This window comes from Balearica regulorum, chromosome 17 (genome assembly GCF_011004875.1).
Source record: "Balearica regulorum gibbericeps isolate bBalReg1 chromosome 17, bBalReg1.pri, whole genome shotgun sequence".
NCBI classification, from domain to species: Eukaryota; Metazoa; Chordata; class Aves; order Gruiformes; family Gruidae; genus Balearica; species Balearica regulorum.
The window spans coordinates 1,153,235-1,175,619 of NC_046200.1; the positions used below are offsets into that span (position 1 = coordinate 1,153,235).

The following is a 22,385-nucleotide window of genomic DNA, read 5'->3' on the forward strand; positions in this document are numbered from 1 at the left end:
CTCTGCAGACTTATTTCAGACATTTCAAAATACAGAACAATTTGTATTGAGGTTATACTGAACGCTAGAACTTCCCACGGAAGTACTTTATCATGTTCAAAAATATTTAATCCCAGCAATTTTCACATTGTTCTTATAAAAACAGACATGTATGAAGGGAAATGAAATGCTTAGTACATTTTGGCACATTTTTTTCTTTTTTTTTCTTTTTTTTAACCTTTACAAATTACAAACACACATTCATTGTTTTTAAAGGAAAAAAACTAAGTCTCAGCTGTACACTGCAGAGATGCACTAACCATCCCGAAACTAAACCAGCCTCCCATGGTTACAATTGCCGTTCTGCAAGGACAAAAGAAAGACACCAGCGGCCAAGGACACACCGACGGCTTCACTGCTCTCCCCGGGGCCTGGCTGGGGGGGCTGGCAGCATGGGGGGCCTGGGGAGGGGATGGCCCTTTGGGGTCCGTGTCCCTGCGGATGGGGGCAGCCCTGCCGGTGTCCGGCTCTGGCAGAGGTGAAGGCAGCGAAGGAGCGCAGGGGATGCTGAGGCTCGAACTGGGATTGGCCTGGGGTGGGACCAGCTTTGATGGGCTGATTTCTGCCTGTTTTGCTCCGGCTGCGCTCCCTGCCTTTCCTTCCCCAATACCCCTCCACCTTCATCCCCTGCCCCTCTCCATCTCCCAGGGACTTTGGGGGGGAGCTGCAGACCCACGGGGGTCGGGGCGGGAGGCTGCCCGCACACCGGGGTAAGGCAGCGGACCCTCCCGCAGGGAAGGGGAGCTCCGCAGTCGGCGGGAGCGGTGGCAGGGAGCCCAGTCCATCCTGCTTACCCTGAGACGCTACCGGGGGGCAAGGGGTGACCTCTGGCCATTAGCGGGACCGGGGTTTTCCTGGCAAGGGTCACGGTGTTACCGAAGAGGAACGACTGGTGTGAGCAGAGAGACACCGGCTGCGGAGCTCCCCTTTGCTGCAGGGAGGCTTCCCATGGCTCCCCGGGCTGCGGGGGTCACTGGTTAATGCTTCTCCGTAGAGCTGTGAGTCCTGGCTCGCTGCCTCTGCAGCATCCAAAGCAAAGCAGGGAAAGAAAGCGGCATGTACCTCGTGTGTGCCGGGCCGTCCCCTGCTCCCCGGCACAGCAAGCAGGGCTCCACGCCGGCCGGCAGCTTTCCTGAGCCGCACTCCGCTTCCCTGCAGCGAGGACGGTCCCCGCGCCCGTGGCACACGAGTCCCCGAGCCCCCGGCTGGAGCTCCATTTGGGGTGAGGGGAGCGGGGAGCTGCGGGACGGGGAGGGCTGGCAGCACCCGCAGGACCCTGCGCCAAACCCTGCGCCTATCTCGGCTCCCAGCAATCAACTGCAGGCTCTTGCAATGGAGACATTTTTAATTTTTAACAACATCAGAACTGCAAAAATCCCCCTGCGTGTGTGTGGGCAGTGCTGGGGGATGTGTCCCCGTGGCAGGGGGGGACGGACAGTGGGTGCCCCCGCACCGCCCTGGCCTTGTTGGGACCCGGCTCTGCCCCGGCTCCCGCTGCTGCCTGTGCCTGGGGCTCTGCAGCACACCTATCGCAGTTTAAATAGAATAAATACAGTGAAGAAAACAGTAAAATCTTCAATAAAGAGGCAAAAGGAAAGACAACAGCAGGTCCAAGGGTCCAACCAAACTCCACGTGGTCTCTGGATTAGTTACTGAGGAAGTTCTATGAGAGCACATTAAGTTCGCAGCCGGAGACTCTCTTACCACTGTCCTTATATCGAAACTTCGTATTCTCTGGTTTCCTGAAAAGAAGGAAAAGCCAGTTGAGGGCAGCAGCTGCGTTTCAGGATAATCTCCCCATTCCAGGTGGCAAGAGAGGCCTCGGGTGTAGTTTTGCTCCCAGGGAAGCAGTGCCCTCCCTGCCAGGACCCCGCAGCCCCCTCTGCCTCCTCCTGCCCACTGGAGCCCACCCGGCCCCCGGGGAGCAACCGATGGGACGGAGCCTCCCGCCCCGTTACTCAGCGCTCCCGCACCAGGACGGCTTGACTCGTCGCGTTGCCGCACGCCCGGCAAAGCCCACGCTCCTCCATCAGGATGGGCCCCAGGGAGGAACGGGCACAGCAGGACTCACCCCTGTCTCGTAAATCGGGTTGTCGAACTCCGTTTCTACCGTGATCTGGCTGTAGGGGTGGGAGTACATGAGGGGCAGGCGGAGGCTGGAGTAGTACCGACACCTGCGGGGGGGATGCAAGAGTCACTGGGCTGCACGGCAGGACCCCAGAGCAAAGCACCGACAGCCCCGTCCTCCCACGCCCCCCCCCCATCCCGGCTCCCCACCAGTGCCCCAGGGACCCCGGAGCGGGAGCTCAGTGCCTGGTTCCCCAGGACCGTGTCCAGGGCCTGTGGCCAGAGAGGGCACGGCGATGCTGACATAGCCCTGGCCGTGTCCCCACCGGGCTCTGCCGCCGGCCCCCCGGCCCGGCTGCCCGCCCCACCTTGTGAGATAGATGTACGCTCCTCCCAGCAGCAAGGAGATGATCAGCACTGGGATGAATATGGCTAAAGCCATATTTCCCCCCTCGAGCGATGTCTCTGCAGCAGCTTCTGCTACTAAAAGGACAAGATCTATTACGTTGGCATTTGCAAGCACCTTGTGATCCCCCTCTGCCTCTCCCCTCCCTCCTCCCGGGCTCCACGCAGGCTCTGGCTGAGCGCCCTGCGCAGGACTCATCCAGCAAATGCATGCCACTCACCTTCCAGAGCATGTTCAAAGCTGTCTTGATTCACTGGAAGAGAAACAGAGAGTTACTGGTACGTGACTGGGTTTGAACGGGTGCTGGCAGCCGCTGGCTGTGTGGGGAGCCCAGGCCTGGGGTCTCCCTGCCCCACGCGGTCCCGAGCCACGCTGCAAACTTTTGGCTTTTAATAAGCTGCCGGTGTCTGTAAGTGCACGCACGGGACTGAGCGGGCTGGGCAAGCGAGACCCCGGCAGGACCAGTCCTGCTGCCCAACAGACAAGGTCTCCATGTATTCCCATTGAGTAATAATTAAGAACAATTCATCTGTGCAGCTTAGTGGCTACAGGAGGGGCCGCCTCTGCCCAGAAAGCACACTAAACCCAGACCTTATTCAGACCAGCGCCTAGGGGGTTTCCTGGGGCTGGGCTCTCCCGTCTCAGCAGGTGCCCAAGGAGAGCAGCCACCGTCAGGCAAATACTAGGGCAAGCAACAAAGCAAGAAGAGCAAGCGAACGGCCGGGCCCTCTGCACACGCCCCACACCACCAGCACGGCGGCCAGAGGGTTTGCTCCCTGTCCCCGGGGCAGCAGAGCTTGCTCAGCACAAACCCAGAGAAGCACCCAGGTCCCAGATGAGTTTAGTTCCCAGCTACAGAACTGCCGGGGTCTGCAGCCAGACGAAGGTCCCCGGGCTGTCCCGAGCTGGGGACAGAGGCGTTGGCACCCCCAGCTGCCCCCCGCCGTTACCTTTGCAGACGGGCAGGGGTCCGCTCCAGTGGGATGGCTGGCCCAGGATGCATTTGATGGTGACTTCCCCCATGAGTTCAAAGCCCTCATAGCACATGAAGGTCAAGGACTCTCCTGGCAAGTAGAGGCGCTTATAAAGTATTTGGTAGCCGTTTTCCGGCAGTCCTGGATTATCACAGGCCAGCGACTCCTCGGCTGAAAGGGAACACATCCCAGAATGAGCCCCAGGGCTTGGGCTGCCGAAGGAGAGAGGGAGCCTGGCAGGCAGCAGGGAAGCCCCCAAGATCTCACCCCATCCCGCTTTCGGGTAGCTCAAAGCTCTGCACCACCCCACGCGGCTGCGGAAGGTCTCGGCCACAGGAAAGGGCTTCCCGGGACCCGCCAGGCAGAGGAGCCGAGCTGCGGGAGAGCAGGAGAAAGTGCCCCAACTTACAGACGCAGTGCGGGAGCCGCGAGGTCCAGATGGGCGTCCCCGTCTCGCGGCTGTAGCAGGTCAGCAGCGAGCTGCCCTCCAGCACGAAGCCGGGGTTACACGTGTACTGAATGGTGGTCCCCACCAGCAGCACCGGGTCGGAGATGAGGCGGGTCGAGTGCTCCACCTCCCCCGGGTCCGTGCAGTACATAACTGGGGAAAAGAGGCCGTCTGAGCGGGGAGCCCCGGCACGGCAGCGGGGGCCAGCAGCGGTCAAGAAGCGGTGTGGGTCCTGGGGCTGCGACGGGGACAGCAGCGCACCGCGCGGGGCACTTACTCTTCTCGCAGAAGGGGGGGTCGCTGCTCCAGCTGAGGTCCCACTGGCAGGTGAGGGTGTCGCTCCCCACGATGTCATAGCCCGGGTCGCACTGGTAGGTGATCTTGGCCCCTCTCACCAGCTCCGTGTGTGACGTGGTCTTCCAGCCGTTCTGGATCTCCGGCAGGTCGGAGCAGGAGTCGTTGCGGGACACCTCTGCAGCCGAGAGAGATGCTGGCTGTCACCCGCCGAGCGGGACCCCGCGGCACAGCCCTTCTCAGAGCCGCTGCACGTGGACACGCAGCTCTTTGCTGAGAGCCTGTCCCTTCCCGAGAGCTCTCCGGTCCCAGGGACCACAAACGGTGCGGCTGCGGCCGGCAGCCTGGTCTGCGGGTGGCACTCCCCGGGCAGAGGGAAGGGGCAGCAGTGGGTAACGGGGGCTCTTTGCAGTCTCCCCAGTTTAGGGTCAAGGACCCTAAAACCAGGCAGAGGGCTGTGCTGATGACAACAGGGCAGCGTCTGTGCTGGGGTCAGGACAAAAAGAGCACCCTGGGAACACCAGGCTCAGCTCCGGCTGCAGGCGCAGGAGAGGAGCGGTGCAGACACTGCGGTCACGGCATGGCTGGTTTGGTCCAGCGAGGCGTCTCTGCCCTGCTGCCCCCAGCCCTGTGCCCACCGAGCACTGTGCCCGCGGCTGAGCCTGGCCACGTGTGCTGCAGTGCACTGAGGAGGGGACCCGTATCCTCGCAGGTGATCTGCATTGCAGCTTGCGCTCTGTTTGTCGTAACCAGGGCTGTCAGCAGCGGAACAAAAACACGCGCGGAAGAAGTCTGCCAGGGGAAGACAGGCAGGGGAGAGGCAGGCAGTGAGACCACAGGCAGCGGTGGGGAAGGAGTGCCCTTCCCAGTCCTTGTCCCTTCCTTGGGCATCAGCTGCCCCAGTCTGGCAGACACGGCTGCACCAATGACAATGCGAACAGATGTCTCCAGATGTAGTCTAAGCCTCTCCGGAGCAAGGGGCTGCGAGCTGGGAACATCCATCTCAGGAGCCCACCTAGGGACTGGCTTCAGTGACCTCTCCTAGGAGGACACCTCGCTGCAGTGCCTCAGTGCCATCAGCTCCATGCCTGATAGAGTGTGTGTGTGGGGGGGATCCTGCACCCCAATTTACAGCAATTTCTCCCCCTGTTCTGCTCTGCAGTTGCACTAGGCCAGACCAGGGCTAACAGAGACCAAAAGTGCCACTGCCTTCTTGCCAGCCTGGAAGAGGGGAGACATACGGGGACACCCCGGAACTGACTGACCCAGACACCTGCAGTGGGGCTGGGGGTTTCTGCAGGAGCTTGGTGGGATGTGAGTGCTGGTGTCACAGCAACTCTCCCTGCTTCCAAACCTGGCACCTGGACAACCTGGTCCAGCTGTGTGTCACGGTCCCCACCTGCAGTGGCAGGGCAGGGGATGCCCCCAGCACCCCACTCTCCCTACCTATGTAGTTCATGATGAATCCTTGCCCCTTCCCAAAGATGAGCCCGGCAGGGTCCGAGTGGAACTGGATGGTGAGGTCGGGGCTGGAGGAGTAGAGCTTCTGGGGACCACTGCTGCCCACGTACTGCCCCAGGATGCGAGCAGTGAGCTCGTCCCCATCATAAATGGTGAGGATGTCGCTGTTGGTGAGGTTCAGGCTGGAGAGGAGAGCTTAGTTAGAGACCAGCTTGGGCAGAGAGCCCAGGCAGGACGCGACGGTGTTGGGCCCAACGAGCAGCAATGTGACCACTTGCCCCCATGCTGCAGTGCAGCGAACCTGCTTCACAGCCTGTCCCTGTCCCCGTCCCCACCCCTGTCCCCATCCCTGTCCCCAGGCAGGCTGGGAAGTGCCGTGGTGCTGGCCTGTCCTGAGTGGGCCAGCACTGCTGGTTTTCAAACGGCAACGCCATAACTCACCCCGGCTCCATCCTCCCCACCCAGAGCGGCGGGTGGCTCGGGAGGGAGCGAGCCCCGTCCCGCCGCCCCGAAGGCTCCGCGGGGCAGGACGGCCCCAAGCCCCGGGGTGGAGCGACGGCGGCTGCCCCCCGCCCCGGTGCGGCTCTCGGGGGGCCGGGCCGTCCCACCGGGGTCCCCGGCAGCCCGGGACCGGCTGCGCCGCGCTCGCCCCGGCCGCCAGCAGAGAGCGGTGGCGGCCCGCGGATGGCGGGCAGCAAACGCGGCTCCAGGGCCGGCACCGGCACCGGCGTCCACCCGCCCCGTTGGCAGCAGGGATGGGGCCGCCCCTGAAGCGGGGGGGACAAGGGGGTCTCTTCTCGCCTTGCTCCCAAGCAAAGGGCAGGCGGTGGATGCGCATCCCCGGGGGAAACATCGCTCCGGGGCTGCCAGGCTGTTTCTCTCGCCTCTGCAGCACCCGCAGCCCCATCACTGGCTGCCTGCTCCGTGCTGGTAGCGCGGGCGAACCGATGGGATCAACCTCACGGACGGGCGCAGACATCGCCTTCCCCTGCTCGCCGTCCTGCCTCGTCCTGCCTGCCAGCAAGGCTCCCCAGGGCTGGGGAGCACAGCCAGCACCCAGCGCTCCGCTACGGGGCGGTGCAGGAGGGGCAGGGACACCACGTCTCCCCTTCCCTGTGGGGGAGAGCACCGGGGTGCTCCTGGCCCCACAGGAGGAGTCTCCATCAGGTTTGAGGCTGAAGTAACTTTCCCAGCCAGGCCTGGACTCCTGCACAGGGGCAGGATCCGGCCGGCTGTGCGTGCACAGTCCCTGCGGGCCCAGGACATGCTCGGTCACTGCGGGACCCCTGCCCTGCCCATCGGTCTAATTCAGCCTGGTTTGGAGATGCCTGAGCCGATCCCCAAACCTTTTATTAAGAATGCTCTTGGAAGGCACCCAGCTAATCCCCATGGCAAGCTGACATTTGTAGTAAATCTCTGCTTTCTGTCAAACATGATTTTCTCAGTGACATTTATGTTTGATGACCTCAAGTCACTTGGCCTCCAGTTCTGCTCAGCCCAAGCACCCACAAAGCTGGGAAAGGTGCACTGGGAGCTCCAACCTGTGATTTTACAGAAAGCTTTAAAGCCTTTAAGACTCTAAGCCCCTACTCAAGACACACCCTCCTCTTGAAAACCCAAAATAGCACCGAAGGGGACTCCCTTTGCATCGACAGCTTTATCACGCCAAGGGCTCCCAGCCTGGCATTGAATCCTGCACCCCTCTGACCCCCCCACATGCAGCGAGTGCCGCCGTGCCTGCCCGTCCCTGGACGGCGGCAGCTCTGCTCCCTGTGCTGAATGGCACAGGAGCGGGCTGGCGGTCAGGAGGGGAACTGATGCAGTTTGTGAAGATGTGTTGGTCCTGCAAGAGGAAGAAGGCAGGGAGCAGGAGGGAGGGCTGGGCAGAGCCTCCCCCCGCCCCTCGCCCTCCCTTAGGCATCCCAGTACTGCCTGTATCCCATCCAGCCCGAAGACTAAGCTGAGGTCTCCAGCTCCCAGATGTCCCCAGGCCTCGTGTGAACCAGCTCGTGATGGTGCTGCGTGTCAGTCTGAGCTGCACGTGGCTGCCTGCCGCTGTGGCACCACCGCTCCCTGGGGCTTTGCTCCGGAAGAGTTCAGAAACCATCTCAGGTGCAATTAGCTGCTGCCATGGATGGTGTAACAGCGCTTTGAACTCAGGAGCAGCCCTTGGTACCACCCTGGACCTCCCCCTGGGTGCTGAGTAGATCACAGGGGATTAGGAAAGCTCGAGGAGGAGAACAGGGAACCGGTGCGGGTCCCTGGGGCGGGGGCAGCCAGGATACTGCAGTGAAATGGGCTGAGCGCTGGCAGGGCAGAGACATACACCGGGGTCCTGGGCTACTCACAGCTGGATGTCCAGGAAGAGCCGCTTCTCCTCACCGACGTGGACCCTCCAGATGCAGTCCTCCCCCTCCGCGTAGGGCTCCGGCCAGTTGGGGGACAGGATCACCCCGGCCACGGCAGTCAGCTCCCCCCCACACATGGCTGCGGCAGGGAAAGGCAGGGAGGGCTCAGCCAGGGCATTCGTGCCCTGCACCCGGCATCGCCCCGCGGCTCCGGGACTGACCTCGGCACAGCGGCTCCGTGTCATTCCAGTACGGGTCCCGCATGTTGACGCACTCGATGACGGCAGGGCCCTGCTCCAGGGAGTGCCCAGGGTCGCATGTGAACTCCACGGTGGTGCCCAGGTTGTAGGTGGGGTCAGAGGTGGTGAAGTTCCCGTTCTGGATGTAGGGCTCGTAGCAGTGGCCCCGCTCAAAGGCTGGAAGAGAAACCCCCCGTTAGCCACAGGGGCCGGCGGGGGGGAGCGCTGTCTTCTCCTGCTCCTCACACCCTCAGCTCCGGGGGTTTGCTACATGAGCCATGGGCTCTGCTGCTGTCCCCAGCTAGAAACCCTTCCCTCCATCGCCGCCGTGCACGGATGGCCTCTTCCGTGGTGTATTTTACAGGCAACTAGGATTAACAGCAGTTTATCTGTCCTGAGCCATGCAGGCTTAACCAGACCCCACTTCCACTGTGTATCAGCATCAGTAACACACCGTGTTGCCCATTGCTGTATTTGCTGAGCAATCTCCCCTGGGATTACCGCGCGTTATTGAGGTTGCTCAGAGGCATGGGGCTCCCGCAGGACTGATCCCAGCAGCAGGACCTGCTTAAACGACAACTGGAGCAAATCCGTGTGAGCTGCCCGGGCCTTGCCCAGCATCCCATCCCTGCCGCTGCCCGAAGGAGCCGCTGGCAGGTCTGGAGGAAGGCAGCCTGGTGAGCAAACGCTGCAGTAAGGGCAGGAGCCAGGGCAGCCCCTGTCCCCGTGGCTGGCGTGGGCTCGGTACCCAGTGGTGCTGTGCTACGGGGACCGAGGGAAGGGGACAGAAGGGGCCTTTGGTGGTGATGGTCACTGCGAGCTGTGTGATTCTCATGGCACCGATGGCCTTTTCAGTGTTAATTCGGAGGGGCCCCATCCTGGACATGGCACGCACTGCCCCAGGGCTGCCCCGCGGCAGGCGCAGATGTGTCCCGTGGACACTCAGCTCACCAACAAACCTTTCTGTTGGAGTAAATGCGATTTCACTATTTCTTTTCCTATTTCTTGCTAAGCAAACATATTCCCCAAAGCTACTCCAGCACCAGGCGAGGTTCAGCTTGCCCTGTGTGCCTATAGTGACACGGGGACAGTGGCACGGCAGAGCACTGGGTCTGCCGGTGCCAGGGGCAGCCGAGACCCTTCCTACAGCCCTATGTCTGTTCACAGCCCAAATGTCCTGAGGAGCATTGGCTGAGGCCGGCCTGCTGCTCTCAGGGTACCGAAATGGGAGCACACCACCTTCGAAGCGTATGTTGAAAGCCGTGGCAGATGTGGGCTCCTCTGCGAGGAAGTCGATCCTGATGGAGGAGCCGTCGCTGATCACCCCTTCGAAGGGCACGCTGTCGGCACGCAGCGAGTCGTAGAGGACAGCGGACTGGTTCGTGTCCCCGCTGTACACCACCATCCTGCACAGGAGGACACGGCACGCTACGTGGGAGAAGTGTCCCTGCATCCCCACCCGGAGCGTCACCTGGCCCCCCTCCTCACCAGCACCTGCTCTCCAGTGCCCCTGGAATATGGCATTTTAAAGAAATCGTGCAAACAAAAATTCACCAGCCAGGTAAGTCTCTTTTACTGTGTCATAAACAGAGGCTTTACTCTTTGATTTTACTACAAGCCATAAACCTGCTGTACTGCCTGTTACCAGATTGAATGTTAATGCTGTTTAAACACAAGCAGCAGCACCGTAAGCGTGTGCTTTGTGTTATGGATGCAGATAGCGTGGGATTTGCTGCTTCTTGCACCGTGGCGATGAGCAGTGCTGGGCATTGGGTATTTGGGGGGAGGAAGGGATGAGTGTGACACAGCACACTGCATCACCAGCAAGATCCCACGGCATGACGCGCAGGGCCTTGGGATAGCAGGGGATGGTGCTCTGCGCCTGCCTCTTGCAGGTCTTTTGGCTCCGAGACCTGTCTTGCCTCCTGAGCACTTGAACACCTGAATCAGGAACCTCCTCTTCTGCACCAGGACCCTTCCCTGCCCCGTCCCCACCATCCTCTGGCTGGCAGCTTCCTCCGTGCTGCACCTCGACCTTGGGTCGGTGCTGCCTGCCGGGACACGGGCACCGGGCGGGCAGGAGGTGCGAGGTGGAGGAGCTGAGGCCAGCTGGGATCTTCCAACCCTTGGTATGTTTAGCACCCAGCAAAGCTCCCCGCTCCTCACCCTGCGCAGAGCAAAGCTCTCCGCAGCCCCGGGGGTGCAGGGAAACGGGCTCAGCACAGACCTCGCTGCCGGCCAGCAGCACCCGGGCGCACGAGCGGCTGGCAGAGCCTACCTGTCCTTCTCGGTCAGCAGCAGCTTCTCGAAGTGCAGGTGCAGCTTCTGGCCCGGGGGGGCCCCGATCGCCCACACGCAGTACATGCTGCTCGACTGGTTCCCCGTGTAGCTGGGCGAGAGGACGCGGCCGATGGTGGCATTGTGGACCGTCCCGCCGCAGGGTGCTGCCGACACAGAGCACAGTCCCGCTGAGAGGGGCAGGGAGACAGGGCGAGGCAAAGGGAACGGGCAGGCGTTTGCACCCGGGGCTTCCGCACAGCAAAGGGGGTGAAGCACTCCACCGATGCCTGCCCAGGTCTCGGCAGTCTTTAACATACAAACCTCTTGCCTGGCTTGGCTTTGCTTTACGCACACACGTATATGCTCACACACACACATAAGACCTGTAATTTCCTTTCCCTTACCTGCCTAATTAGGAAGCAGATTCTGCTGCCAGTGATGTGAAAACCCACAGCACCTCGAGCTGCGCTGTGCGCAGAGCTGGGCATCGCTTTCACTCTCTCCCAGGACCACATTCAACTCACAGCACAAAGAAAGCAATTCTAATTCTTTTTCTTTGGGGATCCCAGTTTTGCTTAGCACTGAGGTTGGCTAACGAGGAGCGTACCTGAGCAGATTGGCTCTGGGCTGCTCCAGTGCGGCCTCGACGCGTTGATGCACGTAAGCACCCTGGGACCCTGCAGCTCATAGCCCAGGTGACAGTGAAAATGAGCAATTCCACCCGAGTGCAAATCCATCACAGTGACGTCTCCGAAGTCAGGTCTCCGTGGAAAGTTGCAGCTCAGCATAAACACTGGAACAAGCACACACATTTCAGAGCTTAGGGCTTGTCTACTCCGAGCCACCCCGCAGTCGGGGGGGAGCGGTGGGGACAGGCTGGATGTGCCCACGGTGCCATGGACAGACCTCGCTGCTGGGTGCCAGCTGCAGAGCACTGACAAACCACCCTGCTGCTGCTTCTCCACCTGTTACTGCTTTTGCCCAGACCCAGTTTCTATTTTAAAAAGAATTTGCTTGAACTCATCTATTTTTTATAGTTCTTCAAGGAAAAAAAATAGTCTTGCAGTCAGTCTGTGCAGGAAGAGCTGCTGCACGGGGACAGAAATGGGGCAGGGCGGGTGTGAGGACCACAGCCAGCGCTGGGGTCCGGGACATCGGTGCACGTTGGACCTTCTGCTCTGGGCACAACACAGGCTGCTGCTCGACGCGTCCCAGCCGATGCTCTGAGCGCAGGCACGCAGCGAAACAGGAGCCCGGCTGGTCTGCGGGGGCAGAGCCCGGCGTCCTTCCCCCCCTGCAGCCCGGTGGGGCTGAGCCCCACGGGACTGACACCCATCCCACCCCTACTCACGTGCCCCGCGGCGGGGAGGCACCCACCCTGGTAGTGGAGCTGGAAGGTCCCCACCACCTCGTCCTGGAAGGTGCGGAAGTAGACGGAGATGGTGTTGGTGGGGCTGCGGATCACCTGGCCCTCCACCAGCAGGGTCTGGTTGGCCAGGACCACCAGGGCATCGCCGTCCACCCCGCGGATGGAGAGCACCTCCCCGTCAGACAGGTTCACGCTCTTCACCTGGGTGGGAGCAGAGACTGTCAGCTGCGGGGGCGAAGGCGGGGGTCCCGGTGGGGTGCTGGGTGAAGGGTCACATCCCAGCCCCAAACACACGCGGTGCCCGCAGCCGCAGAGCCCTGCACCACCGCAGCCGTCCCTCTGCGCTGCTCCGAGCACTGGCAGCTCACTGCGGACAGCACCTGCGGTGCAGCAGTCGGTGCCCCACGGGAGCCCAAGGGACCCCCACGACCCTTTGTCCCTCCCCTGGGCAGCCAGAGCCGCTCCCGTGAGACGCGTTTCAAAGCTGGATGCTCCTGCGCAGCACAAGTTCACTGACATCTGCTTCCCTGCCGAGACACGGGGGTTTGGGCAGGCGGGTAGAGGCGGTGAGGGTGAGACAAGAGGAAGAGGGAGGGGCACCAGGAGCTGCCGGTTGGGGTACTGGTGGGGTCCCAGCTCCACCAGTGCCAGCCCTGGGAGCAGACCTGCATCTCGGGGCACTGTGGCACAGAGCGTGGCCGCGGCTCACCGGTCTCAGCCGTGGCTGGGCTGTTCGGCACAGGTCTGCAACCAAACCGGGGTGTTTGGGAGGGCTTGGTGCTCACCAGGCATCCTCCCCGGGATCCCTCTTCCCCACCGGGGAGCGGATCGGGAGTCACATGGCAAACGTGTCTAATGAGCAGTCCCAAAAGGCTTTAATTATTATTTGGAAATAGCTGAAAAGTAACCTCACATTTGCATTTCACATCCATTTAGCTTAATAAATGGGCTCGTATTTCAGCAGAAAGATGCTCATCAGATCATTTGTTTCCTTAAGTGCGCGAGGACCAGGGCTCTATATTTAGCACACACCACAGCCTCAGCCCGTAATCGCGAGCGCTCCCGACGATGTTGTGACTAGAAGGATTTGTTGCTGTTGTCACAACCGTGTCCGTCTCTCCCACCCGGCACATGAGGCGGGGATGTGCCCGGCTCCAAGGGCCGCTGGTGCTGTGCACAGAGCCACCCGCAGCGCTTGGCGTCCTCTGACCTTCTGCTGGAAGAAGCGAGAATTCCTCGGGAAAACCCACCCCGACCTCATCAAGTAACTCCCTGCCTGCCCCAAAGGTCTCTAAGCCCTGAGCGGTGCCTGGAAAAGCCCGGCCCGTGCTGCGGGGCTGGGCTGAGCTGCCCCAGGCTGGGTGGGAACATGCCCGGGTTCACCCCGGCCCGTGCTTTTAACCCAGGAGGGGCTGCTTTTGCCTTATTTTGCAGCAGGGTGCTGGGTCACTGCAGAGCCTCTGCTCCTCACTGCGGGGAAAAGCAGTCCTCGGTCCCCACGGGTGCTGCGCAGCGCGTTGGGGGCAAGCGTGTGCCCTGGCCCCCGACCTGCCCCGGGGTGTTTCTTCTTCTCCAGGTTTTGTCCTGAGGATGTGCCTCCCCAGCACAGCGTGCACACATTGCCTCTGGTGGGCTGGCTCAGATCTAATTATTAATAAATGGAATGAATTAGATGTTATTGGGGATGAGTTATTTGGAGCACGGGATCCAGGGATGCCAAGTGAGCTATGTACAATGCTAACGACTTCCCCCAGCTCCCCCTGGGATGGAGTTTTTCTTCCCAAACCAGGTCTGAATCACCGCAAAGACATTTCCAGGATGTTTCTAACACGTTTTGTTCTGAAATCACTCAGAGACAAACCTGCTCCCCAGCTACCTTCCTGCAGCGATGACTAGCATCAGACACGCTCTAGCACCCAATCACTCCGCAAATTAGACAGAGAAGGGTTCAGGGGTGCCATCCAAGCAGCTGATTGCAGCCGAGCTGCTCTGCTCTCGCCCCCCAGCTCTGCCACTGGGAAGGGATTTCAGAGGAGCAGGCAGAGCTCTGCGGAAGGGAGGAGCTGGTGAACGCTGTGGCATCTCCCTGGCCCTTCCAGGGTGTGCGGGGCGGGGGCACCGATCGGCTCCTGCCGGTCCCCGTGCCAGGTAGGCAGGCATCCCCAGCGGAGCCCGGCCGCTCTGCGGGAACCAGCGGGTACAGACGGATGCAGTGGCCTCACGCCAGGGACCGTCAGCCGCTGCGAGAGGGACCATATGTGCGAGTTCCTGCAGGGGCTGGGGAGGACAAGTTCTTACTTTAATCAAAGACTGCACCAATGTCAGCTCCTAAAGAGTCTGTTGGGAAGACAGGAGGGATCCTTGATTCAGACTGCCAGCCTTGCTCACCCACTAGAAAATCTCTTCAGGGAAATTCTATTTCCTGCCAAGAAGATTCAAGAATTTTAAAAATAAATGTAATTTAACTAAGCATTCGGAGAGCTGGCTGCTCCGCAGCTCCCAGGGTTGCGATGGTGCGGGGACAGGCAGGCTGAGGCACAGCTCTCTCCCGGATGCCGCAAGGGGCACGGGGGGCTGCAGACAGCGAGCCAAGCGGGAACCCCTGAGCTCTCGTGTGGTGCTGGGCAGCCCCCTGCCCCAGGCAGGTTTGCTGGCAGCCCTTCCTGAGACCATGCCTGACATCCAGGCTTCACACCTGCTCCTCACCGAAGCCAGATTTCCCCCGCAGCAAGCGAGGGTCTGACTCCCAAGGGCTCAAGGGAAGGAAGCGGAGGGTCCTTGTGGCCTGAACAGCTCCAAGTGCCTGCAGGAACAGCCCTGGTCTGTATTTCGGGTCAGGGCTGCAAGGCTGCACTCATTTCTGCTACCACCAGGCTCTCCCATAGCCCCTGCGTTGAGAGGTGACCCCCATGCAGGGTCAGCACCTTCCTGGCCCAGGGGCTTCTCTTTTCCCCTGCAGATGCCTTTAACAAGATTCACAGAGGTAGGACCACTTCACCTTCCATTGCTCTGCCCTCCCCATGAACCCTGGGGCAGACCTTCCCCCGTGCTCTCCAGGGCATCCTTCCTCATGTCCAGCCTCCAGCAGGACCTGCTGAGACCATGCACCACTCATGACAGGGGAGTGCACCAGCCCAGGCCCCATGCAGAGCCCATCCAGCCCAGCTCCCCAGGCCACCCCACCATAGAGCAGCACAGCACCCACACAGCTCTGCTCCCCAGCCCAGCCTGGCTTCTCCCAAACCAGCATCCCTGAGCAGGTCCAGCCTCCAGAGCTCCCAGCTCAGCCCCAGCAAATCCACATGAAAAAAGAAATCCCCATGGGTCACTTCTGCATCACACCACCCCAGCAGGAGACGAGAGGAGCCCAGAGCCCGGAGCCCAGAGCCCGGAGCCCAGAGCCCTGCTCCTCACCCAACAAAGTCTCCCCTGCCCATCTCCATTACAGAAGCTGTGAATTAAATCCAAATCACTTAAATGTTAACCAATTATCCACATCATGGTGAGGCAGCTGAGGAAGTTGCACTGCGTTACTCCAGCACCTGCCCGATGTAATTAGCCTCGGAGCCACTGAAGCTCGCAGCGCTTGTACATGTGAAATAATTAAAAAGCGATGGAAGGGAGTCTGTCAGCACCAGGCAAAACAAGGGGGGGCAGTGGGGAGGTAAGGGCTGTCCCACCCGGCTCAGGCGTGGGCATTGCCCGCGGCCAGGCCGGCACACCGGGGATGAGCAGTGGCACCCGCTGTCCATCAGCTGCTCCAGCACCCCTCACTCTGCTCCCCGACCTGCCAGCTGCCACCACCTCTGCGGTCACCAGTCCTCCCTGCCACCGCCAGTCCCAGCCCTTCTGGTGGGAAATAATACAGAATTAGGACTGCCACCTTCCAGCATGTCTGTGCTAATCGCTCCCCAAAGCGCAAGCTGGAGAGAGGCATGGAACGAGGCCGTCGGTCTTGGTTTAAAAATGGGGAAACTGAGGCACGCTGCTGGGATGGTGCCCGGGGCCACACGCTTTCCCTGTCCACTGCCATGGGTCCTGGCGCCTGGGAGGGGAGGCAAGGACTAGGGATAAGCCAAACCCCGCCATTACTGGCCCTTCTGCTGTCCTGTGCCCCAGGGTGAGGGGCTGGGGTGCTGCTGGGGCTGCCTGCCAGCCAGCCGCCCCCTCCCCGCCAGCGACGCCTTGTGCCGGGATGCCTCAGGTTCTGCTCCTGCCTCTCGTGCTGGTCTTGCAGGCTTGTCAGGAGCAGCGGGGCACGAGTCCTTACGGCAAAGCCTGTTCGTGATGGTGGGGGAACATCCCAGCCGTGGGACCGGAGCTTTCTGTGCCAGCAGCACTCAGCGCTGCTGCTCAGGGCTGATATCCGGGGGGGACTTGTCCTTTTAACACCAGGTCTCCATGCAAACACAGACAACGTCTGCACCGCACTGTCTCCTCCGTGGGCTCATCAGCATGTATCGTGTGTGACATCCCCTGCATGGACTAAAGAGAGGGTATAAATCCGTTGTGTCTTGCTTGCCATGAATGCTATTTCTAGCTTCCTCGGGACATAAATCATGTTGCTGCTGCTGCTGCTTAAACGGTTAAAAGGCCTTCTGCAGAGCTTGCTGCCCGCAGCCTTGGGTCAGGCACTCAGCGATGCTGCCACACCGGCGCACATCAGTCCTCCTGCGTGGGCACCTGCGGAGGGACCCTGCAGCGGGCAGGGCGGCAGGGCAGGGACCGGCACCCCCCTTCCCTCCGCGGTAACCTCTGCCGAGCCGCTGCCCGCCCTGGGGCAGGGCACGGGCAGGCTTTTTGCTGCACTCAGCTGCAGGCAGCGGCTCCAGGGCACTCAGCACTGCTGCCTGCAGCCCCAGGGCCCATCCTCCTCCATCTCCCACCGGTGCCCATCCAGGCAGGGTGGCTCAGCCCTGCCCGGCCGCCCGTGGGCATCTCAGGCAGCCCGGGGGCTGTTGCCGGATGGGCTGCGCGGTGCGTGCTCGGCCAGCTCCAGATGAGGCCACGCTCAGCCAGCGTGCACCCGCTGTTGTGATTTAATTTGTCTGAAATGCTCAGAAGCATCAGCAAAGCGAAATGCAAAGCTCGGGGGGTGGAGGCTAATTTTATGCTCCATTAAAATCTCAGTTTACAATGGAGCGAGGTCAGGAGTGGTGTCACCTGATGGATTATGGACGGAGGCGAATTTACAGCGGAGCAGCCTGTCTTTAGCACCCTGCGGATTTGGGGAGACAGTGACTGCCATGGGAAAGTGTCTGAGCTGCGCACACATCCCAGTGCTCGCCCCTGCGCCGCCGCTGCCGCTGCCCGGCTCTGCCAGCTCCCAGGGCAACCTCCCCACCCCGGCTGGCTTCCACGGCGGCAGTTGCGCCGCAGAGGTCAGCCCTTCGTGCCCGCCGGAGGGACGGCAGGAACAAGCTCACTGGAACTACTACTCTTTTTAATGCACATTCTTAATTACACAGATTAAAAGTTAATGGATTTTAATTGGATGCAAATGGTGACATGGGGAAAATTGAAGAACAAGAAAGGACTGAACACCAGAGCGTGGAGACCATGGACTAATGGTGTTTGAAACGTGTCAAGGCCCCTGCCCTGGGGCTTGCCGGGCTGTGGGACGCAGGTTTCGGGGAGATCTGACTGAGCACATCTGCCTGGGCCAGACCCCCCGCACCGATGGGTTTGCACAGCGCCGGCACGGCGGCAGCCCTGGCACACGGTGTGCTGCATCTGCACCGGCCATGCCCGCTGCTCCGTGCTCCCCAGCTCACAGCACTTACAGACACCTTCCGTCAGAAACTCGGCCCTGGCTCTGCCGCAGCGTGCACACTTGCTGCTGCTGGGGTTTGCTGCAAAATGCCCGCTTGGCCGTGTGGTTTTTATCCTTCAGCTGTTGGGGTCGCGGCCCTGCTTCAGTGTAGGAGCCGTTTGTCAAAACCCATCCAAAGCAAGTGCTGGCTGGAGAGGGGACTTGGGCTGCCCACCCAGATGCCTTCGGGCTGCCCGCGCACCCCTGAGCTGCCTGCGCACCCCTGAGCTGCCCGCACACCCCTGAGCTGCCCGCACACATCTGGGCTGCCCACGCACCCCTGAGCTGCCCGCGCACCCCTGAGCTGCCCGCACACATCTGGGCTGCCCGCACACCCCTGAGCTGCCCGCGCACCCCTGAGCTGCCCGCACACCCCTGAGCTGCCCGCACACATCTGGGCTGCCCACGCACCCCTGAGCTGCCCGCGCACCCCTGAGCTGCCCGCACACCTCCCGACAGGTAGGGGAGCGAGGGCAGAGGGCTGGTGGTTGCCATGCTGGAGACGGCATTGCTGCTTCACCCTTCCCACGAAGGCTGAGTGCCTTTTTTGCAAATTGCCTGCCAGTGTCTCGTTGTTAAATTAATTGCCTGGCATTTTAATGCTTTAATCATCGCTGACGTTCAGGATGTACCAGTTCCCTCGAACAGTTTATTTATTACATGGCCTAAGAAAAATCTATTTTTTTCCCTGGGAAGGGTGTTTTTTAGCAGGTGCAGGTGCCCGGGGCAGCCGTGCCCGAGGCCGTGGGTGCTTTGCATCATGTGATGCTGCGGAGCAGGGGGCTCAGGCCAGGGTGATCCCCCCCACTGACGCGCTTCTCACCTGGAGCTCGACGCCGTAGCCTGTGTAGACGGTGACATTGTAGGTGCACTCCAGGTAGCTGTGCAGCGGCAGTGGGGGGTAGTCCGTGGAATCGATGTAGCCCTCGGGGTCGTGGAAGCTCATGGTGCAGAGGACTGGGGGGAACGCGTGTCAGCGACTGCCCCAGGGAACAGCTCACCGGCAGCTCCCTCCCGCTCCCAGTGCTCCCCCCGAGCCCTGCCCTAAAACCCAGCACCCAGGTCCCCACTCCAGCGCCGACACCGCCGAAGTGCAGAAGGTTTTAGGCAGCCCCAAAGGCAGGCGGTGCCGCCAGCACCACACGCAGAGCTGCTGCCCGCCAGCTGCCATAACCCCGCTCCCGAGCTCCCCGCTCCCGTGCAGGCGGCGTGGCTTACCTGGGGTGGGCTCTGTGGTTATCACCGTGGTGGTGATGATGGTGGACGTGGTGGTTTCTTGGCTCTCTTCCGACGCAGAGCCGTGCACCTCGCTCTCCGCACCGTTCGTCCTGTTAACGGCAGCGCTGGCGGGAGCCGCAGTCGGAGCCTCACTGGCATCACCCGTGCTGTCGGGGAAGAGCCGAGGGACCACCGGCGGCAGGGTGGATGGGGAGATCTGCAGCGCGAGGTGGCTGGTGGTGGCCCGGCCATCCCAGGGCAGGTCAGGGGGGCTCTGCTCCGCGTCCCCCGCCCCAGCCACTGCCTCTGCCTCTGCCGGCGTGTGCGTCTCTTGGGAGGCGGTGGGGAGCCTGGAGCCCAGCGGGCTGGCCGGGGAGGCAGCCCTGGGGGGCCCTGGCAGGGTGGGCTTGGGCTTTGGGTGCTTCCTTGCTGTATTTACTTGCTTTAGAGTAGGTGGCTTTTTCTTAACAGGGAAAGTTTGTTTTGCATCGGTGTCGGGGGCGGCGGTGGGCATTGGCAGCACATGGCTCTGCACCAGCAGCGTCGTCTCCTCCACTGCCGGCTCGGCGCTGTCCTCCGCGGCCGGCAGCAGGTTGAGGGCAGTGGCGTGCCCGAGCTCCCTGGCTCCGCTGGCCGAACCCACGGCGTGCCTGAGCTCCCCGGCTCGGCCGGGTGTCTTGTCCTTCAGCTCATCCGCAGCGAGAGGGTCAGGGCTGGCAGGGACCAGAGCTGCCCCTGATCCGCTGTCTGCAAAAAAATGGGGAAAAGTGGGATGTGGGCAATTCTGGGCATGAAATTATAGCTGTGCCAGCGGCACGAAATCAGCCCCCCGGGGAGATGCGGCTGATTGAACGCCTGCCGCTCTCCCAAACGGGCTCATTATGGGAAAGCAATAATGAGCCTGCCCCGACTCCCTGAAAGTTGAGTTTCTGCTGAAACTCGGTGGCCTTATCTCACTGTTTCAGAGCTGCTTTTTGGTCTTTTTATCTAGAGGTCACTTGTTCAGGGAGGTTCACTCGCTCCTGCTGAGTTTGTTGCTCTGGCTCGGTCTCAGTGAAAAGCCTTTATTTTTGCAATTGTCATCAGCAAACATGGCTATTTCAAAGTGCCTGATTAGGCCGTGGCTCCTTCCCATTGTCTTCCCCACGCTGCTGCCTGGCGAGGAACAGACGCCGATTAACCGGCTTCCTCCAGCCTCCCGCGGCAAAACACCGCCCGTGCCTGCAAAGTCGCTCCTTAGGCAGCAGCTAACCTTTTGTGTTGGGCAAAGCAATGCGCGGGAAAGAAAGAGTAATCAAAGCCTCACCGCCACCGCTTCGGTCAGGGAGTTTAATTGCATGAAATACAGATTTATTCACCACCGATGGGTCTGATTGGGCTGCAGTCCATGGTGTAAAATAAGCTATAAGCAGCACCGTGGCTCCATGAAATGCTGCAGAAAGCTCTGAGAGCCAGAGAGTCAACATTTTCCATGGAAACAGCAGTTGCCAGGGAAGATGCTTAATGCGCGGTACTTAAAGACCGTAATTCCAGCCCCCTCAGCTCCCCTGGGAGGGTTTGGAGCCCGAGTCCCCGAAACATGGGGTGCCAGCCCTCGGCAAGGGCAGGGTCTGCAACCCCCCCAGCCCCGCCGCTGCCCCGGGGCTGCACGGGCACGTGTTCCCCTCAGCAACTGCAAACGAAGGCACCGACCAGCTCCAAAAAGCTGTTCTAGCTGCTGTGACGTGCCCGCGGGGGCAGCCGGGATGCGTGTCCCGCCATGGTGCTGGGTCTCCGCAGGATGGGGACCGGAGGGGCATTCGAGCCCAGCACAGCACGATAAACCTCTGGCTCACCCTGGGCACTTCAATGCAATTAGCATTACAGATACTTTAAACAAAAGCACAACGCTTGCATGAAATTTAACTTGAATTTTTGCATTTCAAATTCTACTAATGAAAGTAGGACCGGAGCGAAAAGGAAGAAAGGAGCTTTCGGATGGGAAACCTGAAGTACAGGGACCCTGCAGGGTGATGGCCGCAGCAGAGCACCGTTCCCCCCGAGTCCGAGCGCCCTAGACATCACCCTGTGATTTTAATGCCTTTCAACTTCTGCTTCTGACGCCTTAGCGTCAGTTTTGCTGTCGCCCAGCTGGTGAGTGCCGTGCTGGGCACACCACGGTGCAGCCTGGCATGGCTCTGCTCCGGCACAGCAGCGGGCCAGTTCAGCTCGTTGGCACCGGCACCGCCAGGTCAGCACGGTGCCGGCATGGGGGCACGAGTTGGTAGGGGACCTTAAACCCACCTCGGCGGTGACGCCGCAGAACACGGCTGCTTGTTATGCTGCTCATGATCCCCGGCCGCGCTGCGGCTCCCCCAGCGTGTTTGTGCCATCCAGGTGTTGCCTCTCATTACACAGTTAAGTGCTGATCCTGGAAGCACTCGGGTACCCGCTCTGCTTTCTGCAGAGGTGTGCGCTCACTCGGAGGTGACTTGCATGCACAACGCTCGGCCCCTGCGTTACTCGGATGTGCAGGATCAGGGGACCTGGGCTCATACACCGTAAAGTGCGAGCGCCCGCCCGGATGGACCAGGCACCCTGGCACTGTCACCTCCACACGTGCCGGGGACAAAAGGGACCCACAGTGGCAATGGGGTGGCAGAGTCTGGCCCTGAATGCCCCAGTGATCCCTGCCAGTTCCCCTTACAACCAAGAGGTTATTCTTGCTGCAGCCTGTGCAGGGATAAGCAGTGGTCACTGCTCCATGTGGTCACCGCTCCACATGGTCACCCTGCAGCGAAAGCAGCCCAGCGTCACCCTCAGGAACGCACCGTGGGATGGGGAATATCCCCCGCTGTTAACGGGGCAGCCGGTGCCTGCGGGGCGGGAGGGACGGGCAGAAGCTGCCTGCTGAAAGCTGCCTGCGCTCTGGCTTCTGGAGGATCAAAGCTGTTCCTAGCAAGAACTGAAGATAAGGGAACACAGCAGCAAAAGGCAAAGGGTGGGAGGGTCAGCCCGAAGGATGGAGTTTACAAAATCTACTTCTCCGAGGCTGGAGATGTGTTTTTGTCCAGGTCTGTGCAGTGAATGCACTGCAGGAGCCTTCCCCTCCGCTGCCGGCGGGCTCGCCTCTCCTGGCTGGGCTGTGCCAGGGCAGTCCCTGAGCTGCTCCCGCTCCTTGCAGAGCCCTTGCACTGCTGCAGCCACCCGGGCTGGTCCGTAGCCCCAGCTCCCTGGGGCAGCCGGGGCCGTGCCCACCCAAGCCGCTGCCCCCTGCTCTCGGCTGGCCGAGCCGCAGACCCATCCCCAGGCAAGTCAGTCCTGACTACCAAGGGCGGCCAGGCCTCTCCCGTTGTGATTCCCATGACTTAAAAAATTAATTCTTTAATTAGCAGTGGTTCAGCAAATCCATTAGCCGATTCCCTCAGCACATTAGGAGACATTTCACACA

The 22,385-nt window shown here is 61.0% G+C and overlaps 1 protein-coding gene across 3 annotated transcripts in view; it reads right to left on the bottom strand.

Annotated features, from left to right (window-relative positions):
- Positions 1-86: 86 nt before the first annotated feature.
- Positions 87-22,385, bottom strand: part of SEZ6L (seizure related 6 homolog like) — a 47,814-nt gene continuing 25,515 nt past the window's right edge. Inside the window, exons 2-18 of one of the 3 annotated variants that reach the window (XR_012838134.1) lie at positions 18,956-19,702; positions 18,561-18,694; positions 11,934-12,126; positions 11,164-11,349; positions 10,555-10,720; positions 9,516-9,682; positions 8,259-8,453; positions 8,038-8,176; positions 5,675-5,871; positions 4,212-4,406; positions 3,896-4,087; positions 3,463-3,657; positions 2,733-2,765; positions 2,475-2,589; positions 2,111-2,213; positions 983-1,781; positions 87-783 (exon numbers count right to left, since the gene is read on the bottom strand). Coding sequence is in view for 2 of the 3 variants with exons in the window: in XM_075769609.1 (XP_075625724.1) it covers positions 1,752-1,781; positions 2,111-2,213; positions 2,475-2,589; positions 2,733-2,765; positions 3,463-3,657; positions 3,896-4,087; positions 4,212-4,406; positions 5,675-5,871; positions 8,038-8,176; positions 8,259-8,453; positions 9,516-9,682; positions 10,555-10,720; positions 11,164-11,349; positions 11,934-12,126; positions 18,561-18,694; positions 18,956-19,702 (2,987 nt within the window). In the remaining variant the exon portion in view is untranslated. Of the gene's footprint in view, positions 1,782-2,110; positions 2,214-2,474; positions 2,590-2,732; positions 2,766-3,462; positions 3,658-3,895; positions 4,088-4,211; positions 4,407-5,674; positions 5,872-8,037; positions 8,177-8,258; positions 8,454-9,515; positions 9,683-10,554; positions 10,721-11,163; positions 11,350-11,933; positions 12,127-18,560; positions 18,695-18,955; positions 19,703-22,385 lie in introns of all 3 variants that reach the window. The other 2 variants (XM_075769609.1, XM_075769608.1) reach the window with 2 other exon arrangements.